Below are 16,739 nucleotides of genomic sequence, written 5' to 3'. Positions count from 1 at the left end.
AATGCAAAGTGTTAATACACTGCAAATCCAAAGCCTGTTTTTGTGGTGTTTTTATTTTTAATAGCATTTCCAATTAATGAGCTAATTTGGTCTTATTAGATGTAGTTTTATTTGATGTATATGTTTATTTTTAACAGCTGACACTAGAAACAATGAACGTCACTGTGATGAAGGTCCTCAATGGGTCTGAGCGGTGTCCCAGGGACACACGGATCACTGAGCTGCTCTTTCCAGCCCTCTACACTGGCATCTTCCTCACCGGCCTCCTGCTCAACACTCTGGCCCTGTGGGTGTTCAGTCACATCCCCAGCTCATCCACCTTCATTGTCTACCTCAAAAACACACTGGTGGCTGACTTGGTAATGACACTCATGCTTCCATTCAAAATCCTCTCTGATGCACACCTTGCACCCTGGCAACTCCGAGCTTTTGTGTGCCGCTTCTCAGCCGTCGTCTTGTATGAGGCCATGTACGTGGGTATCACTCTGCTGGGCTTTATCGCCTTTGACAGATTCCTCAAGATCATCAGACCTTTTGGGAAATTTTTCGTACAGAAACCTGCTTTTGCAAAAATAGTCTCAGCTTTCATCTGGCTCTTCATGTTCCTCATCTCGCTGCCAAATATGATTTTCAGTAACCGGGAGGCAACACCACAAAGAGTGAAGAAGTGTACATCTCTGAAAAGTTCTCTGGGGTTGAAATGGCATGAAGTGGTGAATTACATATCCCAGTTTATTTTCTGGATGGTGTTTGTTCTCATGCTTCTGTTCTATATGGTCATTGCAAAAAAAGTATATGAATCATACAGAAGATCCAAAAGTAAGGACAGTAGAAACAACAAAAAGCTGGAAGGTAAAGTGTTTGTTGTGGTGGCTGTGTTCTTTGTATGTTTTGTCCCATTTCATTTTACCAGAGTTCCATACACTCTCAGTCAAACTAACAATAAGACTGACTGTAGGCTGGGAAATCAACTGTTTCTTGCAAAGGAAACAACTCTCTTTATGGCAGCAAGTAACATTTGTATGGATCCCTTAATATATATATTTTTATGTAAAAAATTCACAGAAAGACTACCATGTATGAGAAGAAAAAAGACCGCAGCATCAAGCCAAGACAATCACAGTAGTCAGACAGACAATATAACCCTAAATTGACACTTAACATCTTATTTGCTGGGGAAATTTTTTAAAAAATAACGACTTACTTGCATATAAAATTTATACAAGAAAAACAACTGTCTTTCTTATGTATTATTATCCTAGTATACAAATGATATATAGATTTTCATCCAATAGAGATTGCCACAATGACCAATATGAGGGGTACAGCCTATCAGAGTAGGAGGACGATTCAAGACAGAGCAATGTTTAGATCTGTGATTTATAGGTTCACTAAGAGTCAGAGTCAATGTGATGGTACCAAAGAACAATTATTTTTTAGTCAAATGAATAGTAAAGAATGCAATGAAATGAAAGCGGCCACCAGAGGTCATATTTTCAAGATCACGGGCTTGCAATTTGGAAAAAAGATTTTATATGAATAAAATTAATTAATAACACTAAGAAAGTTTGCGTGATGCAAATGGTTAAAGTATTCAGCTAACAATCAGGGGATTAGAAATTCAAGCTTATTATGCAAAAGCACCTCTGAGAAAGGTCTGATAATCTACTTTCAAAGAATTAGCTACTAAAAAAAATACTTAGTAAGCACAGTTCTTGTCTGATAACCCTGGGGTCCCAATGAGACTGAAACTTTTCAAAGGTACCATACAAGTATGTATTTATTTGAAATCTCATCATCCAAGCAATAAATGTCTCATGGAATAAACCAAATTGGTTTTACTTTTACATTATTAAGGAAGTAAGTAGAAAATGCAAACCTTTTCTATTCTGTCTCACGTATATTCAAACAATACTGTGGCTTTATAACTTTCAAAATACCTGCACCTGAGACAAAGAAAACCTCTCAGGATCTTCCGGTGCAAACTGAAGCTTGAGGTTGAAAGGATGCTAGATAGGAAGATTACTGAAAAGTATGACACTTAACAGGAGGATAAGCACCATTATTAAAGCACTAAAATACTTTGGCACTTTAGACAGATGCTTAGACTGTATATAATTCAAAGACATATATGACAACAGACTTTTTCTTTTCCTTCTGTCCAGCAAATACTTTAATAATATACTCAAAGCCTTTCTGGGATGCAATTTCAATGTCCTTTTTCATACCCTGGGGTGAATATGATGACTATATACATTCTTTGGGTATGCATTAGAGCCATTACTGAGGATTTTCCTTTATTGGTTAGCTGGGGTTTTTTTGTTTTGTTTTTTTACTACATTTTTGAAAAATATTTAGCATTCTTAAAGATAAACAAAACTCCATGTTTACTTGTTATCTTTCAGTAATCCTCAAAGACAATGGACTATGAACATTTTTAAAGGAAAATATGTTATTGTTCTCCTAGTATGAGACAAAACTGCTGACCATAATCAGAAATATAATTAGGCAGATATTTCAAAGGAGAGTGACACATTTGTATGTTACTATTTTCCCTGGATCACTCTGAAATTTAGGTAGGGAAAAGTAATCTATGGTAAGCTGAGATTCTGGAATTGTGGGTACTGGCTTATATCTTCTAGAGAAAAATACGTACAGAAGTAATCATGCTCTATAAATATGCTACCTGTTTCAACATTCTCATTATAAGGTGAACTACTGCATCCTTCTATGTCCTCAAAGGTACTGAAGGCACTGGAATTTCTGGCCACGTGTATTTGCTGCCCTTCCATACCTTTCATTTGGAGTGGAGGGTTGTAACAAACTAGTAATTGCCAGGCATGTCATACTTCTGTATGCCTCTATGCCATGGCACATGTAAACAGAAAACACCTGAAACCAAGTATTTCCATCTATTAGCACATGGCATCTCATCTGGCCTACCTGCCACCCACTACAGTCCCTAACTCACTCTTCTGTATGCAGTCATGTCTCAATTACTTGCCACACTGCTTTGTAATTACCTGCGCATTCATAACTCAGCTAAAATCTCCTCATACAATCAATAAACACTTAATGAAATCATAAACCAAATTGGCTTTATTTTTCTATATTAGGGAATTAAGAGGAAAATTCAATGATGTTTCTGTTATCAAAAGATGGTAAGATTTTTTCAAGTCCCAGGCTTTTCACCTATTCTCTCATACAGTGTACACAGAGGCTTGGAAGAGAATGTGTACGACAGTTCACAAGTGATTACTCATGGGAGGAGTAGGGTTGCTAAATGGTGAATATGCAGCTTGAAGGTTATTGTCTATCAACATTTCCATTTTAAAGCTATTGACAAAATGTTTCAGTTATATAATGATTTTAGCAGAGTAAATTTATAATTGGAATACGTGAAAATCTCTGCAATCTCATTTAAAAAGCACTGATTTGATGTACTTTTTAATGTCTGATTCTTATTTCAAAGAAAATAAATAATAATAACTATTAGAGATGTCACTAATCATCCTTGCCTACACTAAATGCATCATAACTGGTTGCATCTAAGGTGCCATTGTTAAAATAAGTGCAACAATTCAGTAGTTTAACAACTGAATTTCACCTCTGATGACATTTTCAACAAAAATTGAAAATAGGTATTATAAACATTAAAGTTAAAAAGAAACAGAAACAATCAGAGCTCTTTCTAGTTAAAATGTAAATAGAAAGACTCCATAAATACAAATGCTTTATTCCATGATAATAATGTTATCAGTAAAAAAAGTCAGTAGAAGAGTGCCTGAAGTGCAGAATACAGAGAATATGAAAAATAATAATAATTGTTGTTGTTGTTGTTGTTGTTGTTAGGTGCTGTCGAGTACGACTCATAGCAACTCCATGAACAACAGGTCTAAAGCTTGTCCTATCCTGTGCCGTCCTCACTGTCCCTGACACACTAGAGTCCACTGCAGCAAACACGGTGTCAATCCATCTGACTGAGGTTCTTCCTTCTTTCGCTGACCCTCCACCTTTCTAAGTATCTATATATTAGAGATATGTTAAAAAGACATAAGAAAATTAAAAGCATTTATTTGCAATGAATTCTCCAAACCAGAAATCACAAAGCTAAATTCTAAAATGAGTTCTAGAATAAGATGCTGTAACACTGTCACAGTAGCACCAAAGAAGGGGGAGAAACTGAAACATCTCATTTAGATATAGTATGTGAGCTCAGAAAATGACTTTTCAAAAAGAGCTAAAAAATACTTCTTTGTACTAATTAACAAGATAAAATAATCTGAATAATGAGGGGTTGAGGTATTGTGACATACACAGAAGAGTTCTTAAGAAATTAAGAAAATTTGTTGTAAAGGTAAAAGAGATAGGCATAGAAGCACAGTGGATTTATGCTCTCAAAAGTTAGAACACTGATAAACTTATTAAAAAAGAATTTGCTGTTGCAAGACACCACCGCCTGTGTCGCATGCATAGCTTGTGGGCATCTTCCAGCCACAGCTTCCCCAGTCTACTAAAGGCTGCACCCAAACCCAAGTACACTCATACCCTGCCCTGTGGCAGAACCCCTGCCTTTCAGATTGAGGGGCTACAACATTTTAGACCCCAATCCAGCCTAGGGCACTCGACCTCTGTCCCTGCTGCCTGGAGGTTCTACTGCCCCTCTGTCTGGAGACTACACAGCTGCCGCCCCTACTGTCCAGTGCCAGGAACAACCAATATCACAGATTCGAGTAACATCTTGGACATTTTAAATATTGTTTCCACGTGGTTGCAGTGGTGAATAATGACACTGTAAACACTGGTGCACAAGTGTCTGTGCCTCAGTAAGAGTTCTTTTGTAGTATATTGCAAACAGTGGAATAGATTGGACATACGGAATTTCTATCTTCAGTTTTTTTTGAAAAAAAAATCAAAATTCCTTCCAGAGTAGTTGTATCATTTAAAAATTCCATCAGCAATGTATAAGAGTTCCTATCTTGACAAATCCGCTCCAACATTTATTACTTGATGTTTTGTTAAACTTTGCCACTGTTACTAGAGTGAGACAGTATCTCATTAGGGTTCTGATTTGCATCTCTCTTACTGCGAGGGATTTTAAGAATTTCTTCATGTGTCTGTTGGGCACCTGAATATCTTACTTTGTAAAAAGTCTTTTCATGCCTTTTTCTCATTTAGTAATTGTGCTATCAGTCCTTTTTCTTGTAGAGGCCCTGTGTTGTTGTTGTTGTTATGTGCCATCGAGTCACTTGAGACTCATAGCGACCCTAGGTACAACATTCCTAAACTCTGCTCTGTCCTGTGCCAATTGCACCGTCTCTGACACATCCATCCCGATTACCCAAGTCACTGAATTAATCCACCTCATAGGGGGGCTTTCTGCGCTGTCCCTCCACCCTACCAAGCATGATGCCCCTCTCCAAGGATCTGTCCCTCCTTGCAACATGTCCAAAGTATGTTAGAAGTAGCCTTAGAATCCTTGCCTCCAAGGAGCAGCCCGGTTTGACCCTTCCCAGGATGAATCTGTTTGTTTTCCTAGAAGTCCATGGTACCCTCAATACTCTTTTCCAGCACCACAGCTCAAAGGTATCAATTCTCCTTCTATCTTCCTTAGTCATTGTCCAACTCTCTGATGCATAACAAGTGACAGCAAAGACCATGGCCTGTATCAGATGCACCTTAACCTCCAGAGAGACACCACTGCTCTTCAGTACTTTGGAGAGGTCCCTAACAGCAGACTTTCCTATGGCAATACATCTTCTAATTTCCTGGCTGCTGGTGCTGAGAGCAAACTGAAGCTGTGAACAATCTCAATGTCTTCACCATCCACCCTGATGCTGCCAATTGGCCCAGTGGTGAGAATCTTTGTCTTGACATTGAGCCTCAATCCATATTGGAGGCTGTAGTCCTTGACCCTCTGCAGCAAATGCTTCAGGTCCTCCTCAGTTTCAGCAAGCAGGGTTGTATCATATTGTTGATAGATCTTCCACCAATCCTGACCCCACATTTCTCCTCATAGAGCCCAGCCTCTCGGATTATCTCTTCGGCATATAAGTTGAAAAGGTATGGAGACAGGACACATCCCTGGTGTGTGCCCTTCCCAATTTTGAACCATGCAGTGTTTCCTTGCTCTGTTCTGATGACTGCCTCTTGGTCCAAGTATAGGTTTCTCATTAGCACAATCAAGTGTTCTGGTATTCCCATTCTTCTCAGAGTCAGCCACAGTTTGCTATTATCCACACAGTCAAACGCCTTTGCATAGTCAATGAAACACAGATAGATATTCCTCTGGTACTCCCTGCTTTCAGCTAAGATCCGTCTAACATTAGCTACAATATCCCTAGTACCATGACCCCTTCTAAACTCAGCCTGGACTTCTGGCAGTTCTCTGCTGATGTATTGTTCCAGTCATTTTTGGATAATCTTCAGTAGAATTTTGCTTGCATGTGAAATCAATGAGATTGTTCTGTAGTTTCCACACTCTGCTGGGTCACCCTTCTTTGGGATAGGAACAAATATAGATCTTCTCCAGTCAGTTGGCCAGGTGGTTGTTCTCCAGATTTCTTGGCACAACTTGGTGAACACGTCCAGGGCCTATAGGAGTCTGTAAACTTTTATTATTATGAGACTCTTGTCTGACATAGTATTGCCAAAAGTTTTTTCCCAGTCACAAGGTTTACTTTTCACTCTGTTGGAAAAAGTTTTTGATGAGTACAGAGATTTAATCTTAGAAGGTCCCTTTCATCAATTTTACTCTGTTCAGATTGTACATTTCTAGTTGTATTTGGCACAATCTTTATACCATAGACCAGGCCAACTAAACTTGATCCCAGCTCATCTCTGATGTACAATATGGTTTTGGGCTTTACTCCCAGGTCTCTGATTCACCTTGACTTGATTTTTGTGTATGGTGTGAAATGTGGATCCTGTTTCAACTTTCTGAAATCTTATACACTGTTGGTAGGATTGTAAAAATAGTACAAACACTCTGGAAGACAGTTCAGCGTTTCCACAGAAAGCTGAACATATAGACTCCATTTGACCCAGCTATTCCACTGCTTATCCCAAGAGAATGAGAACCGAGGCACTAACTGAAAGTTGTACAGCAATGTTTATTAACAGCATTATTCACCACTGCAAGAATATAGAAACAACTCAAATGTCCAACCACAATAGAATGGATTGAGAAATTATGGTGCATTCACATAATGGAATACAATGCCGCATACAGTAGCAATGATTTTGTAATTACAGCCCAATCTGGGATAGAATGGAAAGCATTATGCTAAGTGAACTAACTCAGTCTCAAAACGACAAATACCACATCAGGTCATTATTACAGAATGTTTATGGGATCCAAGTGAGGAAAGGGTGGGAGCAAAAGGGTGAGGATGGGCAGGAGGGAGTGGTTAATCATAAGGTCACACAATTTGATGGGTGGAGGGATGGATGGAAGAATGAAATGGAAAAAATGTGGGGTGAAAAATAATATATATGAACTTTGTAAATAAATGAGTGTAAAATAAAAATTCCATTAAAAAAGAATTTGTTTTAAAAGTTTTTCTATCCTAAGTCTATTCTTTCATAGAAGCTAAACTCACTAAAATACCATCAATTTCAACTCATACAAATCCCAAGAGACACTGTATTGTAGTGTACAGGGTTTCCTAGACTCTACATCTTTATTTCTAATCTCTAAGGAAAAGCAGTTGAAGTGCCTAGCACAATTCAATATTTTCAGTTTTAAATATAGGTAATATAGATAGAAAATAGTAGTTCTCATACTTTTCAGGCATCAGAAACACCTAAAATGTTTCTTAGTACAGATTTCTGGGTTCAGAGCCAGAGTTTCTCATTCAGTGATCGAGAACTGAGAATCTGACTTTCCAACAAGTTTCTGGATGATGCTTACTTTATATCTGGGATGCACGTTAAGAACCAAAGTGAGGCGCTGGAGGTTGATGAGGTTCAGACTTGAACTGGCTCACATAAGCACTCCTTGGCATGAATGCCCATGAGTATAGTCCAAGATGTTAAAAGCAACTGCTATCAGGAAACAAAGGTTAGTAACAAAAGACAGACAGTAAAAGGTGAGAAAAAAATGACAGGGATTATGACCACATGGGGATGCCACATCCCACTTTATATAGAGCCACCTGCTCCTCTGCATCAAATGTTGGCTTAGAAGAAATTTTTGGTTCCAGTGTTGTTGGCTAGTCACAAAAGAAATAGTCAAAAGGACAGTAGTAGCAGCAGCAAAATCAGCATACCTCACTCACTGTTCATCATGAGATACCAAGCACAGAGCTTTAAATTATGCTACCCCATTTTATAACCAGATGAAGGAAGTCTATAAAGCGTTATTATTCTTCTCTTTCTTTTTACAGATAAAGAAGTTGAGGAACTCAGAGGTGAGAGGTTCAGTACTCTTCACAGGGCCACAGAGCTTGTGGCTAGCAAAGCTGAAATTCTAATCCAGTTTGATTTCTAATTCCATATTATAAACTACTATATATTTACACTGAGGTACATAAAAAAAAACCCACATAAATCTAGTCTTCTATGCTGTATTTCCTATTATTTTAAAGACTTCCATAGCCATCCCCACAGTCTGGCCCCAGAAAAATCACACATACTCGTGCGTGAGCTATAATCAGTCTAGGAGCTGTCAGACAAGAAGCTTTGCCTTAGAAGCTTGTAAGAACTTCTTAGTAGCTTATACAGCACCTAGTCCATTTACTAAGTGAGTGTTTAGTTCCAGGTCCTGTGCTAGTTGGTTTAAAATGATTATAACTAATCCACCACAATCCTGATATAAATACTAGTAGCCTTCTTATTGAAAAAATAACGAGGAAACTGAGGCACAGAACAGATAGCTGACCTACCTAGAGTTATCATCACCCCGACATTGAGTCAGGGCAGAGGGAAGCCTGACACCCAGAAGAGCAGTCCCTAGACTGGCACTTCGGCTGCTGTGCTAGAGGACTTATCAGTCAGGTGGAACAGAGTTCCTCAGAGGCTGAGATCAAGTCTGAACAGAGAGAACGGTAAGGCGGGGGTTACTGGATGGAAGGAAAAGGTCTCAGTGTAAAGAAGCTTCTTCAATCCTGGCACCTTATCAGTGCAATACTTTAGGAATCTTATGGTATTTATGAGGACTTGCAAGAAATTATTTTTTTTAAAAGAAGAATTCAATTCATTTGCTCATGCAGTTGTGTTTTCTCACTGGAAGCTGCATTCTGTTAAGGGATAAAATCCATCAGTCCAAGTATAGTTAAATGGATGGGAGCTAATTCCAAATGGTTAAATAAAGATGTGCTCCCAGTTAATGAAGCTTCCAACTAGGCCTTGAAAGAGAGAGACATAGACAATTTAAAGAGGGAAAATACTGTGCAATGAATACTATTGAGAAAAGTTCGGCTAAGGGAAAGTAGTATGTTGTGGCTGGAGCATGGAGGGCCTGAGGCTGGAGCCTCTGAAAACAGAGGATAAGTCTGGGAGCAGAGCACTGGACTCTATAGTGGAGCATTCTGATTCTGCTTTGGGGCATTTGGAATTTACCAGTGTGCCCTGCATAAGATGGATGAGAAGTCGTCTGTGCTTAATAATAGTTCCAGAAACTAGATGGAGAACTGTTATGAGTCAGAATTGACTTGATGGCAGTGGATCTGATCTGAGTAGGAAATAATTTAAGGATTTTGGACGTGAAAAAATGCCATGTAATACTCTGGGATTTTGGAAAAAGGAATTCACCAGCAACAGGATGATTCTGAATAGAACAAAAAAAAAAAAAAAAAGAGCCAATCATAATATCAATTAAAGAAGTCTTCTATCTGTGTAGGAAAGGCAAAGAGAAAATTATCTGAAATGAACTTTATAGTTTCAAAGAAAACAGGTTAAAGTTGTGAGAGTACGATCATTGGAGAGTTAAGAGTTAGTTGTAAATATATATGCTTAATATTTATAATGCATTCTCAATGCAGCCCCTGAGTTCCACACCTGCTATAACTGAGAGTCCCTTAATTGAAGTGACCTGTTAGATCCAAAAAGAAGTCCTAACAGGGAATTCTGAGTATGATTAATTTGAAGAATCAGTGAGCAAACTTGGTCAAGGAGTTTACATAGCAAATAGTGAAATGTATCTAAGGGCCTAAAGACAGGGCCAGATTTGAGACCAAAGGAATAATACTATTTTTGAGACAGAGAATACAGTATGAGATGATAACTTGAGAAAGCTTGTTCCATATTGTCAGAAAAGACAAGAGAAACTGGGAAGATGTCTGGGAGTGTGTGAATATGTGTAGAAGGCAGTGGAAGTGGGAAGTTGGTAAATTAAAAGAAATCAGAAGTCAAAGGTACTACAAACCAAGGATAAGAATGATTCAAATAGCAAGTGACATACAAGAGAAGCATATATTCTGGAGAGGTCAAATTAACAATTAGCAGAGATTCAAAAGTGATCTATGAAGGAAGTAAGGTATAGTCTCAGTTTGTAACTAAGAAGTGAGGAAGTAAAAACAATTCCTATTGTTGTCTCTAAGGACAACAGTTTTTAGTTACTTTTTTCCTACTGGTTCCAAGGAGCAGAAAAAGCAGATCCTACCCATGCATGTGCTGGTCTAGTGAGTCAACTGCTGGGCTGCCAATTCGAAGTCAGGTGATTCAAATCCACCAGCTGCTCCTCGGGAGCAAGAGGGACAATCTCCTGAGCAATGCTGCTACTAGATGCTGTCAAGTCAACTAAGGTTCATAGAGACCCCATAATAATGAAGCTGAACCTTGTTCTATCCTGTGCCACCCTCATCTCTGGTATATGTGGGCCCATGGTTACAGTCACTGAGGATCTTTTTTACTGACAAGTATGTCTTGGTGAAAGTGCAACCAGGGTGCTTCTTAGAAGCAAGGTGATGAAACCTTCTCTCACATATTTTGGAAATGTTGTTAGTGAAGGCCAGTCCTTGGGGGAAAAAACCCCGTGATGCTTGGAAAGATGTGGGGCCTTCTGTGCAATACAGCCTCTGAAAACCTGCTAGAAGGTCGGCTATGAATAAGTTCTAACTCGATGGCATCTAACAACAGCAAAAAAGAGCAGAAGTGCAAACTAAATGGCCTGATGTACTTAGTGCAGGAGAAGACATTCCCAGTCAGAAGACAGGTGTGTCGACACTTCAGATGCTTAGAGAACTGGATGTGTGACTGCCAAGCACATTCTCTTATCTTTCTAACATAATGATTGCGAAGGAGGTGGAAGAGAGAAAAAAAGAAGGGAAGATGAAAAATAAGAGGAAATGAAAAAGATGTCAGTTAAGAAAACTGGAGGAATTATAAAGGTGGGGTAAAAAGAACATAAAAAAATGAATTGAAGACCTAGGCAAATCAGTTAAAAAATAAGCTTTTATCACTCATCATATGCACTTCTCCTAGTCATATAATAAAATCCAAACTGACATGTCCTGGGACATAATAGGATTTCAACATTAATTTTTACACCTCTGTTTAAATGTCAGATGCTTTTGCATGACATTACTAAGAGGTAGTAATCTAATAATGCATATCTGAATCTTTAGTGTTGGTATGAAGTTCTCATAACAAAACATAATATTAGCTTTATGTATTATTTACATCATATCACAGTTTTCATTCTACTAACTATGCAAGTGAATTTCCAACAATTATTAATAAAAAAGAATTAACCTAAAGGGAGTGCCACTGCTGAGATGAAATTCCTTTCTCATGCTCATATATATATGCTGGCTTCTGCTTACACTGAAATCTGTTGTTGTTGATTGCCGTCGAGTCGAGCACAACCTATAGCGAATCTATGAACAAAAGGCCTGAAGCCTTTTTAAAACTATCGACATTTGTCAAAGTTTACAGAGCTTCCAGAGGCATGTTATTTAGGAAATGGATGCCACTATTCTTGTTGTTGACTGCCTTCGAGTCGAGCACGAGTCATAGCGACTGTTATGAACAAAAGGTCTGAAGCTCTTCTACAATTATCAACATTTATTAAAGTTCATAGAGCTTTTTTAGGAAGTGGACAGTTATAGTTTCTTCCTTTCCCAGAGAAAATTCTCAGGAAAAAAACCCCAACACAAAGGTCAAATAACAGTATTTTAAGAAATCACTAGTTCATCTTTCATCATTTAAGAAAAATGAGTAACTTGCTAAGTGTGCCCAAACGTTATGGGTACATCTTACTTCGAGTTGAAGTATGCTTTCCATTTTCAATCATTCCAATTTCACTATTCATTCAGGTAATCATATTCATCCACTCATTTACTCTCAGTTCATAACTTATGAAAAAAGCCACTGCTCTCCAAATACCAACCATGGTGGTAATTACATTGTATAAGTTATTTCATTTAAGCTTCCTAACCTCACCAGGTTTAGGCATGTCCATACTTAACTTCCAGAGGAATAAACGGAGGCTTACAAAAATTATTAACCTGCCCAATGTCCAAAGCCATGGAGGTGCTGGAATGCAAATGACAGCCTATCTATCCCTGTAAGCATGCTCCAGTTCTGAGTTGTCCCACAGCAGCCATCACAAGCAAGTTCTGAGACAAGGAGATGGACTTCTGGGGCTAACCCAGGAGAGGATGTCAACATATGGGCAAGAGCCAGACACAGGCATATCTCCAAACTCACTTTTTCAATCATCTCTGTCTTTAAGCAAACCTATACAAGAGGTTCCCAAAGGTGAACAAGGCAGTGCTTTATGTAAGGTGGACCTAGTAGATACAAATCATTTCAAATGAAAGATTAAACACAGTAATTCAAGCATAGTGACTTAAAGATACCAATCTTATGAAAGGAATATTAAAGGGTTTGCCATAATTATATTAAGCACAAATTCTCAGTACTGACTATGGGCCACAATTAAAATGACATTTGTGTACAAAGAGATGATCAGTAAGATTTTGTGGATATTTTGCTATGATCTGTGTTTCATGTTTTGCTACATACAAGCAATATAGTCACTGAAATCACTGAAACCCAAATTACCTTGAGTGTGGTTCAGTTAGTTTCTAGCTTGTCTCCGTTTCAGGACAATGAATTAGCATACTAAAAAAGACCACATGCCCTCCATAGTTCTATGATTCTTACAGGACAGCTCGATACTTGTAGGGAACTCTGGTAATGTTGGTGCTAGAGCGTGATGCTGCTAATCCAAAGGCCTTACCTATTTGGTCAGAGAAAGACGTTCAATCACCTCCTGTGCAATTTACAGCCTTGGAACCCAATGGAGTGTCAGCTAATAGAATGGGTTCCAACTTATCAACCCCGACAGAAATCCTTTTAGAAACAAGAGCATCTGTTGTTGTTGTAAAGTGCCATCAAGTCATGGACGACTCGATGAACGAAAGACCTGAGCACTGTTCATAGAGTTTCCAGAGGCAAGCCATTTCGGAAGTGGATGCCACTCCTGCTTCCAAGCTTGTTTTAATTGGCAAGCTCCACTAAACACTGTCCACCATGGGTAACCATATTTGAAAACAAATTTCATGCCTATGAGGATGCACATTTTGTACAACTGCGGAGACACCACAGGTGAGAATTCATATGTTAAAGATAAAACACTGACAGGCCAAGGTGAGCTATTCTCAAACAAAACCACGGCAACTTAAGAGTAGAGTGAAATTCCATATGACCCAACTATTCCATTGCTTGAATTATACCCTGAGAAAATGAGAATTGAGGCACAGATGGAGACTTGTACCCAATATTCACAGTAGCATTATTTACCATTGCAAGAGCATGGAAACAGCCCAGATGTCCAACCACATAAGAATGGATTGAGAAACTACAGTAATTTCACTCAACAGAATACTAAGCAGCATGCAGGAACAATGATTTTGTAAATTACTATCTAACTTGAGAGGGACTGGAGAGCATTATGCTGAGTGAACTAACTCAGTCACACAAGGACAAATAGTGTATAAAAACCATTATTGTAGAATGACTACAAGGATCCAAGAGAGGATGGGTAGAACAGAGGGATGAGGATGTGCAGGAGGCAGGGGGATTAATCATGGGGTTGTACAATTTGATGGGTGGGGTGGTGAGAGATATTGGAAGAATCTGGTCTGGAAAAAATGTATTCAAATTTTGTAAATAAACTAGTTTAATTTATAAAAATGAAAGGGAAAAAAATAAATGTTCAACAAACTGTAAAAAAAAAGAGGACTACCTTGGTTTTGAGTCTTGAAAGTTTTTCCTCTTTTGCTTGGTACAATCCAACTTATCACTATGAGTGGAAAGTATTTGTTCTCCTTCTCTGACAGATTTCCACCATATACAGATTGCAGATTATGCAGGGGGGTGGATATGTGTGTATGTATGCATGAACAGTAAGCATGAGATATGATGAAGTCTAAGTGAAAAACGTTTATAATTATGCAAACTTGCATAAAAGCTAATTGGACTTTCTTGCAACACTGCCATAGGTTTAAAAGAAAACAAAAAATAGTTCTAGTGAAAAACCAGACAGAACCCTTTTCCTTTGCCCCCCAAAACTGAGGGTATAATGAAGAGAAAAACCATGTAAACATGTACTTTAAGGCTATGCTGTATGTATTCAATGCGAATCAAAGATCTGTAATGGCCAAACAAAATTATTTTAAAAACAATTTCTTGCTACTTAACAGGATTTTTCCAATCAAGCAGCAATGTCATTTTTTGCTCTAAAGTCTCCTGAGGTTATTTTTTTATTTTTTTAAATTTATTTTGTTTTTTCCTGAGTTTTTTAACAATAATAAATAAAAAGTTTATTAGTCTGCATCCAAACAACAAAAGATTCGGTTTGCACACTCTGGGCCAGCTGCCTTAGACAAAACTTAATGCAGCAACCAGGATACAGCTCTAAAGAGAAGGCCTTCTAAGTTTTTAAGAAATGGAAGTTCTGAAAATCAGCTGGGAAAAAAAAAGGCAGGTTTCTCTTTCAATAATTCGACCAACAATAAATTTTTGGGCTGGTATTTAGCTGCTCTTTTCATCAAAGAATTACATATTTTTTTCATGACTAAACGTGTACTACTTCCCTTTTTGAATGTTAGGCAAGACAAACGTTAACAAGCTTCAACTTGAAAATGGCATATTTATTGTACTGCAAGGAGCTTCAACATACTTCAAGAACAGTGCATAAAAACTGCCTCAACTTTCCACCATTAGACAAAATTTGTCAAAGAAGCATTGAAAATACCCCTAAAGTGACCAGTTGCTAGTGTTCCCAGAGAAATTGTTTACAGGTTGTTAATGAAAGGGCAAAAAAACTTAGTGTAGCTTTCAACATGTGAAGTGAAAAATAGGCAGCGTACCACACCCATGGGACTTCAGCTTCTTTATGTACTTGGAAGATTTTTAGAAACAGGCAAGCCAAATGAAACGAAAATTCTAACTTTATGCTTCATTACACAGAAAGAATCACAAGCCTTTTTTGCAAATGTGGAAGGGCTCACCACAATACTTTCACATGGTGATCCTTTTCAGGATTTTTTAAAGGCTTTCAAAGCTAGGTAATTCTAAATAAAACTTTTCTCAAAAACATAATCAGGTATACAATAAAAGAAAGCCATTTTCTTCAGAGCAAATATCAGTATTAAATGAAACTCTCAAAATACTCCTTGCCATTTTTTCAGAAAGAACTCACAGGTGACCTTCCACTGGATCTCAAGAAGTTGTAAACATCATGGGAGAAGACTGCCTGTCTCATTCACAGGCAAATCATCAGAGGCACAATATTTGGGTCCAGCACAACTTTTAAGGACTAGGTCACCAGAGTGCCCTAATGTTAACCCAGCTGACTTTAATAGGATAATAATGCACATTATTAATGATCATCCAAAGCTCTAATAGAAGTGTGACCTACTGTACCACAGAGCTGGCCATTAGTGTATTAAAATACAAAGTAGACAACAAACAACCTTTTTTAAAAACAGAGGCTTATGAAATATATGTTCATATAAGCTTCTAATTTCATGTAAAACACTGGAGATTTGGGTTGGCAATTCTCAGACATTTTAGACAAAGTCTCTACTTAAAACACTTTTTAAAAGAAGTTACAAGACCTATCCTTTTGAATCAATGGACTTTTTTTAGACTAGTAAAGCATGATCCTTACAAGGCATATCATGGCATAATCCTCCTAGAAAATGAAGGAATTCCAAATGCTAAAAGAGAAATCCATATAACTACACAAAATAGTATAACACAAGGGAAAACAGTGAAGAATTTCTATTTTTTAGTAATTCTAATGAACATTTACAGAGATTTTGGATTTTCATTCATTCATTCATTCATTGTTGCACTTTTCTCCCCGTCCACTCCCCCACCCCCCAGTTCGCTCTTCTCTTTGAAAAGTAAAAGAAAAATTCCTTAATTGGTATATAATCCCCCTGCAACCATCCCCCCCCCGAGTGAATTTTTTAAAATTATTTTTTATGTGTGTGTGTGTGTGTGTACCATCAAACTGGACCTGACTGGTCCAGGAGGACATTGTCCCTCCTTCTTCAGCAGAGCATCTGGTGGATTCAAACCGCACACCTCTGGGACTGTAATGCAGCTTCTTGCCACTAGGCCACCAGAGCTCACCGAGATTATTATAAATTATTATTATTATTATTATTATTATTGTTGTTGTTTAGCAGAGCATCTGGTGGATTCAAACCGCACACCTCTGGGACTGTAATGCAGCTTCTTGCCACTAGGCCACCAGAGCTCACCGAGATTATTATAAA

The 16,739-nt window shown here is 38.0% G+C and overlaps 2 protein-coding genes across 2 annotated transcripts in view; one reads left to right on the top strand and one right to left on the bottom strand.

Annotated features, from left to right (window-relative positions):
* Positions 1 to 16,739, bottom strand: part of MED12L (mediator complex subunit 12-like) — a 576,790-nt gene that overhangs the window by 151,662 nt on the left and 408,389 nt on the right. The gene's annotated exons all lie outside the window — the stretch shown is intronic.
* Positions 144 to 1,154, top strand: P2RY13 (purinergic receptor P2Y, G-protein coupled, 13). Its single transcript, XM_006900062.1, has one exon. The coding sequence runs from the start codon at positions 153 to 155 to the stop codon at positions 1,152 to 1,154; it is 1,002 nt and encodes a 333-aa protein (XP_006900124.1). The 5' UTR covers positions 144 to 152.

Source organism: Elephantulus edwardii, unplaced genomic scaffold (genome assembly GCF_000299155.1).
Source record: "Elephantulus edwardii isolate Elephantulus edwardi_28Jun2011 unplaced genomic scaffold, EleEdw1.0 scaffold00272, whole genome shotgun sequence".
Lineage (NCBI taxonomy): Eukaryota > Metazoa > Chordata > Mammalia > Macroscelidea > Macroscelididae > Elephantulus > Elephantulus edwardii.
This window is presented reverse-complemented; position numbering and strand designations above follow the sequence as displayed.

Excerpts from the sequence above, each read along its gene's own strand:
- P2RY13 (XM_006900062.1), top strand. The coding sequence starts at position 153 with ATGAACGTCACTGTGATGAAGGTCCTCAATGGGTCTGAGCGGTGTCCC.